Source organism: Amphiura filiformis, chromosome 3 (assembly GCF_039555335.1).
Source record: "Amphiura filiformis chromosome 3, Afil_fr2py, whole genome shotgun sequence".
NCBI lineage: Eukaryota > Metazoa > Echinodermata > Ophiuroidea > Amphilepidida > Amphiuridae > Amphiura > Amphiura filiformis.
Genome location: NC_092630.1, coordinates 26,590,273 through 26,603,220, shown reverse-complemented (window position 1 = coordinate 26,603,220; position 12,948 = coordinate 26,590,273). Strand labels below are relative to the sequence as shown.

General features: G+C 37.2%; 1 protein-coding gene across 1 annotated transcript; it reads right to left on the bottom strand.

Annotated features, from left to right (window-relative positions):
* Positions 1–1,379: 1,379 nt before the first annotated feature.
* LOC140148283 (uncharacterized) lies at positions 1,380–12,642 on the bottom strand. The gene is made up of 9 exons (XM_072170180.1): positions 12,380–12,642; positions 11,599–11,716; positions 9,615–9,919; positions 8,727–8,871; positions 7,149–7,631; positions 4,817–4,992; positions 3,813–3,979; positions 3,144–3,328; positions 1,380–1,734 (listed from the first exon to the last, which is right to left on the bottom strand). The coding sequence occupies exons 1-9, from the start codon at positions 12,518–12,520 to the stop codon at positions 1,700–1,702; spliced, it is 1,755 nt and encodes a 584-aa protein (XP_072026281.1). The 5' UTR covers positions 12,521–12,642; the 3' UTR covers positions 1,380–1,699.
* Between the last annotated feature and the right edge of the window lie 306 nt (positions 12,643–12,948).

The following is a 12,948-nucleotide window of genomic DNA, read 5'->3' as shown; positions in this document are numbered from 1 at the left end:
ATAATTGGCTTCATTATTAACTAAACGCAAACTATAGATGGCGCTATTTATCCTAAATCATATTTCTTTATTTGCAAGGGGTAGGTGATTAATACTGCCATTAAAACAGCTGGAATAGGTGAAACAAGCAACAAGGAAATTTTATAAACATATTTTATTAAACAATAAAAGGAATTATTTGCATTAAAAGCTTGAAAGAGTAATTTTTAGTTACTAAATAGCGCCACCAATTTTGTCATTAAATGATACATTCTATATCCGAAAAAGCTTTTAAAAATGAATAATTCTGTAAAAAAGGGGAAATTAAAGTTGAGAATGACTCAAAAACATCTGTATACATTAGCATGATATCACATTTAGCTGTTTAAGCCTAAGATTTGGTAGTGCATGATGTTTTGTTTGAAAAACTAATAAATGATCCCATCAAACAACCGTGACCCCCAACAGGGTGGTGTCATCTGCATAACGGATGTTGTTGCTCCGGACATCACTCATCTTGACACTTGTATAAAGTTGCTGTAAATCTTACATAATAAACTCCAGGAAAGGGTTAATAAAGCCGGGCAGTTAGGCGACATTCTTGCCTTACCTCGACTCCAATTTTAAGCTACTCAGATTATATCTTTCCTTTGACAATCATAGCACACTTGGCCTTATGTACATGACTTCGATGAGATCAAAAAGTCTGCAATTGACTTCAGTTGATCTCAGGCATGTCCAAAGAGGTGTCGAAGACCGCTTTGAAATCGATAAAGTTCCAGTGGATATAGACAACGAGCCTACTGAACAGTAATTTAGATACAAAAATCTGTAGTCTTGAAAATAAGAGACATAATTATTGTGAGCACCACGTTAGACTTGTTAAACTTATCTTTTATTGAACTGTGTTGGGGAATATAAACTGCTGGATCCGGACGTTTATTACAAAATCATTTAACTTTAACACGAAAGACGCTAAATTCAGGTTACCTATTTCAGATGATGATTAGTATATGGACAAAAATTTGATCAAAATTGGGTGCGCAATCTAACAAAGTCCGCTTTACGTCTACTTGCCATGGGTTTATTGCCATATTGGCTAATGACATTTCGTCTAATCATGAAATGGTCTATTACTGCATCATTTTGGTCTATTACCAGGAAGGCTGATACAATATTTCTAATAACCATGTAGTCTAATAACCAGTTGGTCTAATAATCATATAGTGTAATAACCATTTGGTCTAATAACCATTTCGTCCAATTGCCATTTCATCCTTATCCATTTTGTCACATTTTATATCAATATCAATATGATAAAATATTAAAATAGTAAATATACGGATATTAAACATCTTTCTGACTGTAACCAGAACATACATCGTCCGACAGAAAAAAAACAGAACAGGGCCGAGCCTTTGGTGGTATACCATCGCTTTCCATCTTGTGACTACGTTCCTGACATTAATCCTGTATGCAATCTCATCCTCGTGCGCAGCGATACCTACACCTACACCGCTCATCAGAGGCAGGCTAAGAGACTTCTTTTTTTTTTTTTTTATAGTAGTAGTCTGCCATACTCAAGTCGTGTGGTAAATAGTGTAAAGTTTGTTTCCAGTCTGGCAAGTGCTACAAAGTTTAATAATTCCAGACATTATATTGATCCTTCGCTTTACGATAATTTGCTAGAAACACTAAGTTGGATTGTGTAGCGGTGCCGTTAAATGACATATATCAAAAGAGCGGCAGCTCTACCTGAAAGAGAAAAAGATAGTATACAAATATAAATATTAACTGTCTATGAGTGCGATGGTCGGAATATAATCACGAGGTGAAAGATGGAGGAACACAGAAAGGTAGTGAAGAAGGTAAGTGGTCACCAGAGCAGGTAGAAAAGAATCCCTAACAACGGTTAACAAGTCAGCAATAACAGATCATGTAGTCGACAAGAACCATGTTATTGGATGGGGACACGGAGATCATTGGCACTGAACAAGAACGATTCACACGCTAGATAAAGGAGGCTATAAATAATTAGAAAAGGAGGAGGGCACCACCATGAAAAGAGACGACGGACAGTATCAATTATCTCACATTCTTAATGAGATTCTAAAATCTACAGATGGAAAATCAACTGGAATCACTCATCATCAAGTGTTGTCAAAGGCAACAGTGTTGTTGAAACGTACACAAAGTTACGGCAAGAAATCGCAAATAAAATCGCATATGATATTTCAGCTTTTGTCATTATACAGCCTGTCTCAAAAAAATTGTGCAAGTGAATAGCCCCTCTATGGCAATTTGAGAATACCGTTGTGACATAATGCTTACATAAACGTCACGGGCGCAGTCTTAGCTCTCAAATGTCCTTTGTTCTGTTCAATTTGCTTGTTCCAATTTCGAGATATGTTTATTTAACAACGAAAGGGTAAAATCACAATTGTGCCACTTTTACTGGGTAATAGAGCTGTACATGTAAATCAATGATAGCTGATGTTGATGCATCTAATGCACTCCTCCTTTCGGGGCGCATGCATTAGACGCATCAACATCAGCACGCGTGCATTATTTTTGTCTAATATCTCTCCCAACAAGTAATACGCGTTCATTAACCTATAACATGTTTATTCCGCAATATTTGTTTGTCTTTTAGCATGTCTTAAGTGACTGAGAGAACAGCATTTACCTGATGATAAAATCATTGACATGCACATGTATTTAATTTTTACAGCATAATTTTAGGTGGAAAAAGAGAATCATCATTCCTGCATCATGATAAAACAGTAAAAGCAGTAAAAAAATGTTGTATTGTGTAATTGATGCATTCTTTTGATTTCACGAAGGAACTCTTGATAAACTTGATGCTATCCCTGTTACATTGAAAGCTCTCTTTCCTAGTAAAAGTGGCACAATTGTGATTTTACCTTTTCGTCTTTAACTACTCATATCTCGAGATTAAAACAAGCAAATTGAACAGAACAAACGGCATTTGAGAGCTGAGACTACGACCTTGACGGTGATGTAAACATTATGTCACAACGGTATTTTCTAACTGCCAGAGAGGGCGCTTTTCACTTGCACAATTCTTTTTTGAGACAGGGTGTATACCGTATAGGATGGTGTTAAAAAGTAGACTCTTGGATGTATATTATGTATAAGCATACCTTTATCTCCAGAAGTCCAATTGATACTGGTTGTGGCTCTGCTGTACAAAATGATTGGATACGACTCGCCAGGTTGTGGTTGTTCCCATGTACAAGCGTGGGGTTCATCTTTAACACAAAGCCAGCCATTGGCCACGTCGCAACCTCCGTAGTAAAAAAATATAAAAAAACGTCGTTTCAAATCTCTGCAAAATAGTGAAAAAACGTGATCATATTGGGTCTGTTAATATTCAATATAATATCAAAGCACACGATAAAGATCTGGATCTCAATTCTATAAAAAAAATCATAGTAGGTAAAAACTATTAAATAAATTGGTTGCTTGTCGACAAAACGTACCCAGCAGGTATCATATAGTGTTGGTCAATCGAATAATCTTTTTTTTTTCAATTAAACTCAAAACATGCTGAGTTAGCATATATTAAAAACACTTTGTTTTATAATTTTTGTCGGGACCACAACTGCTGCATAATTCACCCCTCCCCAATAAGAAGGTATGACTTCGGATTTAACGAAGCAGATGAATCGCTTCCCAATTCTCTAGAGTACAAATATAATCTACCCCCCCCTCCTCCAGAAGTTCGGGAAAATCCTGACACTGACCATTCAACGCCCCAAACCATAGCCTCATTTTCATGTATTACAAGTTATTACAATTATTATAAGTACCCGTCGCCTTGTAAGCTGAAGTGATTCGGCAGCGCCTCAACTAAATCTGTCCATGACGTAGCTAACACTCTTGACTGTGCAAACCAACTGCTCGTAGTAGAATCAACCGCGTCAAACTCAATTTCATTCAGTACAAACCCCAAAGAGTCCAGTAAAGTCACTTTGACCTGACATAAAATACCAAACGTTTATTAAAGCCATATTATAACATTTTCAAACAAAATAGATTAGCATTTCTTTGCCATAAAATGTTAGCTTTTACTGTCAGATATATCCCCTTTATTTTTGAGCCGAACAACTACGGCAAAGCAAAGAAAATTGGAATTTACTACCAGCGCACATGTCGCCAATACGTACCACTCCTTCGGTCGGTCATGTTGTGGTACGACCCTTTGTTGTGTTTATCACCGTCCCGCACGCCGTGTACGTACTGTGTGTTATGAACATCGTGTATGCGTTCGACTAATAATTCCATCGTAATAATAAAGCGCCGGTTCCGGCGTTTTATTCAAAATCTCGGATTATTGGTTTAATAAAGTACAATTTAATCGTGTGAAAAAAGGAATTTTAAACATTCAGTGAGGGCGACTTCCTCAGGAAATGTTATAATATAGCTTTAATGTGAATATTATTAATTATTTTCATTACACTTTTGCATCTCGTAATAATTTGTCATTTCATTATCAACACATATTGAAAAAGTTCATATCACGATTGACACATCCTACGCATACAAGCTTATAACAAAGTTCCTACAAAAACAGTCTCAACAAGCCTAATATGTGTCCATTGCACTGGTTAGACTTTTCCAGTATGTTTAGCAAGCACATGAAACACAATGTATATTCCAGCGTCCATTCCACAATCGCGGGACTACTCTCGCTACTCATATCCTAACATGATATATCTATTTCCCCGATTGAGTGCTTTGTCCCCTGTCTTTCACCCGACTGACCGCCTAAAAGAAAAACTGTAGAATGATGGGTACACGCCACTATATTTACCTTCTGAAATTGGGGGATTGTGCCCCAGAAATTGTAGATGAAATTATCTCTGAAATTATCGGCCGTGTTACTTATCAATCGAGCATTATCGGCGTTATCAAAGTTCCCTGTATGTGTCCAATCTGTTAGAATTCCTCGGTTATTTCCAGCAGCTCCCTTGAATGCTAATACCCAATCTGTCAAATAAATGATTCGCCATTGAAAACCAATATTGGCAGTAAAGGGAGAGAATGGTTATTAAAGCCATATTATAACATTTGCTGAGGAGAACGCCCTCAAAAAAAATTTAAATTCAGGTTTTTACACGATTGTACTGTACTTTAGTAAACAAAGATTCTCTGCGAAAATCAATACTTTAGGTGCTGTAGTTTTGTCAGAATCCGAGATTTTGAATAAACCGCCTGAATCAGTGTTTTATTATTACGATAGAAATATTAGCCGAACGCGTATGCGATGTCAACACACCCCTACGTACACGGCGTGCGGGACACACACACACGCCAGAGGGTCGTACCATATTACAACCGCCGGCGTGACATGCATTGGCGCTAGTTGTAAATTCCGTCACTTGTTTGGCTCAAAATTAAAAGGGGACATATCTGACAGTAAATGCTAATATTTTATTGAAAATTAATACTAATCTATTTTAAAGAAATGTTATAATATGGCTTTAAGCAACGAAAAACTTGCACCGAAAATAAGATGTGTTTACATGTGCATTGGTAGCACAAATGTATTGTTTTTTTTATTTTAATGCATAAATCAAGCATAACTAAATAACCGATGTGGTTGAGGAATATAATCGCAATCACATACGTTTGAATTTTGACAATTGACCGCTCCGTTCATGATATAAAAGAATTTTACAACTGTCTCATTTTCAATCCGTTCCACGGAGTCAAATATCCATCAATGACAATAGATGCCTCATGTGCTGATGATGCACAGCGATAGCACTCCAGAAAAGCTACAGATCATCGACAGATTTTGAACCCTTGGAAAGGTTTGAAAATGGGGGAGGTTTGTAAAATTCTTATATTTCAAAAGATATATGATTATCATAGATGATTTATTTTCCTCAACCAGACCAGTTTTAGTTAGTTTTAGTTATCATGGTTGTGGCTTAAAAATACCAAAGTTAACGACGATACAGTTCTTTCAGGAGTAACCTGTATATCAACATATTGCCACCGAACATAAAACGCATTACAGTACGTAAAAATATTCTACTAAACATAATATCTGAGACTATTGAACAAGTTCATTTGGAATGTAAGATTCAACTGTTAACATAAACAGAAAGGAAAATTATGTTTCTACACTACTCAAATTTTGGTACACTCACTGGAGCGCATTCACCGTGTCAACTGGCGTCTTCAACTGTTAACATGTTTCGTTTCTTTTAACTCCAGTAAAAAATGTTGTTGTTTACTTATGTTTTAGTGCGTTGCGCCACTATACTAATTGATTCATCAAACTGGCAACTCACTGGAGAAACCGGTCGTCCTTTCGGGGTTCGTCTCAAAGAACACCAAAGAGCTGGAGAAACTTTAAACTGGGAGCTTCTAAGCTATAATACACACGTGCCAGCCGAAAGTCATCTATCACAGACATTCACATGTCAGCTATCAGCGACCTCTTTCAATTATTCTACCAATTGGGAGGACTCAAGGGTTATCGACAGAGAAGCTGATAAGACCACTAGACGGCTGAAAGAAGCAATCGGATACGCCAAAAAGGAAAAGACACTCTGAATAAGAACGATATAGATGCCTAATCACTAAATAATATCTTTGACCAAATCACCACGCCCTCAACTATGGTTCCTGTCGCATATAAAAGGAAACTGTCAGATGTGATTAGTTGCCAGTCTGGTGAAACCACTAGTGTAGTGATGAAATGTCACTACAGATGTGAGTAAATAATAACATAAATTGTTAAAAAGAACCATTTTAACCAAATCTGTGAACAATATTAATTATTTAAGGCATAATTGTTTTCGCATGATGTGCGCATTTTGTGCGGCATTTTTGAAGGATATAGCTCTGGACTGCGTAATGTTTTAAAGGATATAGCACTGGACTACCACCTTTAGGCATTTTGGAATACTAGAAGTAATTTATGCGCTGTATTTTGTAAGGTATTTTTCAAGGATATAGCACTGGACTGCGCTTAACGTTCTTCTCCTCCTCCGCCTTCACCTACTCCTCCTCCTTTTCCTCGTCCTCCACCTTCATCTTACTCTTATTCTACCACGAATAAACTTTGTTACTATGATAATGCGGTAAATTACTAAAGACTTTTAAAAACGACCTCCTATGTACTCTTTTACCTGACACAACAGCGTGAATTGAATACGCTCTAACATTAGTTCCATCAATAATCAATCTGTCGTTTACTTCCAAATCATCAGGCACTGCACTAGAATCACGCATCAATATCATCACATCTTCGTCCCCGTCATCTGCTACTTGACAATGTCTCGGAACAGGTGAATTCCAAGCAAAGCCAATGACATCACCTTTCTCTACAACAATGCGTTCATTGTCAGGAACGTGGTACGTTACCACCTGCTCAATCTCCCCAGCTGGAATGGTGTTTATTCCAATAATGTCAAAGGCAGTCCAGTCGGCAGTCACGTTACGTAAAATCATGGCTTTGAAGGGTACTGAACGCCCTGCCCAATATCGCCATTGAGTCACCACGCCGTGGCAGGGAAACTGAATTGGTGTAACAAATGTCTGTACGTTGTTAGTTGTTCCTTGGCGTTGACGGTATTTAACTGTCCAACCAACTTCGGATTCACTGCAAGTTGCTGGTAGCAACAAGAAAATGAATAAGAGAATAATTGCGTACACTTTAGAGAAAATGCTCATAGTGCAGTTACGCTGCTCAGTAAACATGATTCGACCTTTAAGGTACTTAAACCTGGTTAACAAGAAATTACTCCAGCAAAATCAATCAATAAAGTCTAGCCCATCCTCCACATTGAATGGTGGACTGCACTTTTTGCCCAAATATGGCACTTGCCAATCAATAATCACCCACTTGAAACCCCTTGACTCGCTCCACTGACCAACGTTATGGACAGATATGGGAGTTGTTTTTGCTGTTATTTGTAACTTACATATCAGGGAGGTACGAATATTTGCAGATGCCCCACCTTCTCAGTTTTTAACCTACTTGTAATATATACATTATTCTTGATTGACAGCAAGTACAAAAAATATCCGTCAAGTGGTTTAGCTTTAATGCCCTTCGGAAGAGAGCGGTCCACAAGTGAGTGATAGTCACTAAAAGTTGCATTCGATTTACACAGGGCCATGTGCGAATATTTCCAAACACCTAAATTAGCTAAAAATTTAGGACATGTTACAAGACTATATTTTCTAGAATTTCAGAGAGTACAAAAAATATTGGCCGGTTATTTTTCACACAGTGACGTTAACTAGGCAATGCCCTATACCTATAACACTGTTTGTAGAGGTCACGCGTCAATGGTGAGAGCACTGTGTATTGTGTATAGGAAAATGAACAGTAACTGCAGTATGAAGATGACAACGACATTTAAATGAGTGAACGAATAGGATAGAACCCAAAACCTCTAACAACACCCACCGAATGGGAGAAAATAAGGCACTTATATGTTAAATACCATTTGTATAGTCAGCAATTTAGCGCCAGTGTGCTTTTAGCGCAATGCGGATGCATAGCACTTTTATGTTCAATCGAATGTATAGTTGAGGTCCAGCATAAAGTTGAGTAACGCCATGTTGGATTTTGCGTAGAGTGCACTGACTCGAATCTGCCACTGCGAAATCCAACTTGGCGTTACTCTTAACTTGAGACGAGACACATAATAGCCCTGTCTTATAATCAGTGTCATAGTCGATCGATTTCAATTCCATACCTTCATGTTTGCAACCCAGTACTTCTACGCGCATGGTACAAGTTCCTTCCCACGAAACTATTTTGAAGGTTAGAGCTGTAGTCCTGATAAGAGGATCCAATAAATGTGTCACTTCAGTGTCAGTATCGGAATTCCCATCAAATGTCTGAAAGTATGAATAAATATTTGATTTGGGAGGAAAGCAAAGAAAATGGTTTGCAGGGCTGAAGTGTTTTGAGAAAATAGAAAGGAGCAAGCTCGATTGTAAGCACGAGATGATGTTTCCCATGTTTCCAGACGAATTAAAGGATCGGATATCAACGTTGCACAGTCTTTTTGTGGGAAATGGAGCACATCATCAGACATATCGAATTGCATTCTGAATACGAGGAAAATCAATGTCCTTCTGATAGTAATTTTGATATTTTGAAATTGGCAATATAAAACACATTTTATAACAAATTATTAATAATTGATATATTTTTTATTGTTCATATTCATCAGTCCTCGAAGTAAAATGTATAGGTCTACATCTATTGATATGTAGCTGGGATATGTAGCTACTGATAAGTAGGAAAAGCCGACCATCATTTGGAAACATTTTTCCCAAAAGATCTACATTTTGTAGGTCTTTTAAGTCAAAATTTTATTTCGAGGATTGTTGAATATCAAAAATACCAACTTTTAATAATTTGCCATAAAATTTGAATTATATCGCAAATTTAAATTGATATCAGAAGGACATTTTTCGTATTCATAATTCAATTCGATATGTCTGATGTGCTCTCAGGCTCCACAAAAAATACTGTGCAAAGGTGGGTGACCAACCCCTTAAGCAACACTAGAAAATCACTAACAATATCATTTATCATCTGAAGTTTAATTTTTTGATTAGACTTAATTATTCACCGTTTTGTCACCTGCACTGTGTGTATATATGATATCCTTATAACTATCCGTTACATCTTCGTAAGACAACTTATACTCTGTCACCCATCCCATCGCAGTCCCAGGACCTCCTTTGGTGATTACACCTGTTATCTCGATCAGAACGAGAAATTTGATCTGTATCCATGGTGACGCATCCGCTAATGACGCAGACCAGCCTGTACCATCTGTTAGTCTCACAGAAGATGAGGTGCCGGTTTCGGAGGATGTTAAGATTTGACTGTTGTCAATGTTTCCGGATGCCATACCAAGAGGTTCGAGACATTCTAAAAAAAACCACCCATAATATAAAAAGATGAAGTCACGTCGAGTCATTTTCTTTTAATTTCATAAATACGACATGCTTTTACTAGTCTGGCTTCCAGTGGGTTTGACATTGTTTTGGTGTCCATAGTTTTGTTTTTGATGGATATTGCTTCTCAAGACCACCAACCTCAAAAATAAGTTTACTGGACCTCTGTCAGCTTTGAGCATTTTGAGATATGGCGAGGCAAAGTACATACAGAGGTCCAAATTCAAACTGGTCAAATGCTGTTGAAAAGTTCTCCCAATTATCATAGTTATCATTGTCATAGCGATTCAGAAAAAGTATACTTTTATCTCTGTGACATTCCCTTCTGGAGTTATAAGCAGAAAGGTCAAAGGTCACCATTTGACCTCTACAGGGTCAAAACCTGAAAAGTACTCCGATTTTTATGAAAATAGTCTGAAATTTTTTTGTCTTCTACAACCAATAGGATGTTTTCTTGGCCTTGAGAAGCAATATCCATCAAAAACAAAACTATGGACACCAAAACAGGCTTCTGTGGCAAAATTGAGTTTGACAGCCGGACTATATCACATTCGGGATCAACTTCAGAATAGTGGTCACAATTCCAGCCCTAATCCTAAGCTTTATTTGTTAATACCAACCTTACAACCGACCCCAGTCCTAATCTTTACTCTAACTCTAATCCCACCCAATGATTATCTTAACCCTAATGCAATCCTATAACTTATCCCCAATTCTAATTTTACTAGTTTTATTATACATTTGCCCAGATTCGAGGATTTCATTGGAGAGGTGTGTATTTTACTAATATTACTAGTGGTATTTGCAATACACGATCTCGCAGAGCAACATTTCTTGTACCTTCGTTTCTCTTAACAGTAAGATGTGTTATCATGGTTATTGCATTAATGCTTGTAAGATTTAAAGATACAAAATCAATCACCCTATCAAAATCTTTCAATGTGTCGTATGTGTCGTTGCATCATACTACCGAAGAAATGGCCGAATATCGGCCACACGGTTGTTTGATGTGATCATTTGTTAACTTTTCTAACAAAACAAAATATTCAATTATAGACCTGGACACTATTCACATGTTCAATTTTTCTGCTTTTTTATGGTAATTTTTATTATATAAACTGTACATTTGTGTGCAAATTGAGGGCGCTATTTACATATATTTTAAATTAATATTAACCAATCAATTTGAGTTCTTCCTTGCATTTCATGATAAAAAGCTTTTTGAAAATATCCTTCCCATTTGTTAGTATTTGATGTTCTAATACCACAATACAAGTGTTTATGTGTAATTGCCTACCTCTGCCATAGATGGGGTAAAAATCGATGTCACGTGACAAAAAATGTAGAAACCGAGGGCAAATCTCGCCGTAGATGGGGTAATCGTGACAAAAAATATCGAAAGCGAGGGCAAATTCCATGTTAACCCCACCTACGGCGAAAGGTGGGCAATTACGGAAAAGGTCTATACCACTTGTAAAGATGCAAACAATATTTAAGATAAATAGCGTCATCATATTTCAACTTTACTTAAAAATTGCACAGTTTTACATGCCATCGAAAAACCGTGGCCAGTGTTCGGTCAGTGACCGCTCTCTATCTTCTGTGAAATTAATTCATGGTATATACTAAATTCACCAGGATAAATGGGTTTACCTTCAGAAATATGACATCGTCTACCAGTGTATCCTGGAGTACAACGGCACATAAAGTTATCTTTGTTTGCACAGGTCGGCTCACAGAGAGCTCCGTTTTCACAGGTTACAAATTGACACTAGAATGTACAATAGAAACCGATATTGATATAAAATTGGATTTCATTTCTGCCATGAAGATATCGGGGCGATGACACTGTGCGTATGCAATGCACTAGTATTCGTGAGGGGGCTATTCGAAATATTTTTATATAGTGTATGTGTGGTCTTTTCAAAAATAAAATGTACATACATCTGAAACATAGGTGCAAGGTAGACTTACTTTCCTCTCCATGGCGTGGAAACCAATAATCGAGGTTCATTGTCACACTTGGCGCACCATCAAAGGTCGTCAATTTTATCAGGCCAGGAATTCACAGAAACATTGCACCGTTAAGAACTTTAGTATAAGAAGATTGATAAACTATAGCCGATTCAACCCATCGTGGGACGTTTTTCCAACAAATCCAGGCTGTCGGCCAATCATCTGTACCTTGTCTTTAGCGTGATATGCATGATCGGCCGGTAGCCTGAATTTGTTTGAAAAACGTTCAGGATGGGTTGAAGCTGCTCCGGAAATCTGCTATAATGAATATCTTGACGTCAGCTTTGTACACAGCAGAAGACAACCCGAAGGTCGCATTCCAATATGATCGAAAGAACAATAAAGTAATTGGGACATTATGCACAAGAACTCTTCATCATGAGCAAGTAAATAAATCAATCAATGAAGTAACACATACCTGTCCTTCAAAATTCTCATCAATTTCATAATATTGCCAGCTTGATGAAGTTGTAGTTGGGAAGTCATTTTTATCTGCATCACTTAGTTCACATGTTTTGTCAACTTGTCTCCAATTGAACGACATACATTTGTCATTCATGGAGCGACCGCATTGTGCGACACAATCTGTAAGGCTTCGTGCGGTGAAATCGTGAATCACGTGATTGATTAGTTTCTGTGCGTTGTACTGACGGTACACTTGAAGTCTACAGTCTGGTGACGTGCCTGAAATATTTAATTTAATATGTACTTACGTACTTTAATGTTGTAAATGTATGTAACGCCCTAAATATGTCTGTTTTCAGTTGAAACATATGCATACAAAATGTTGTAGTATCGAAGGCCACAAGAAACTTATGATATTTTCTTTCCCGATTAAATTATAACAGTGATTGTAAGTAGGGGACTTCTTATGTCAAAGTTTAAGACTTAAAGGAGGATTTCGTGATCCTAGCATCCTCTTTTTATGACATTTTTCAGTAGATATCCACGAAAAAAGCTTATTCCCAAAATTTCAGTTGATTCCGA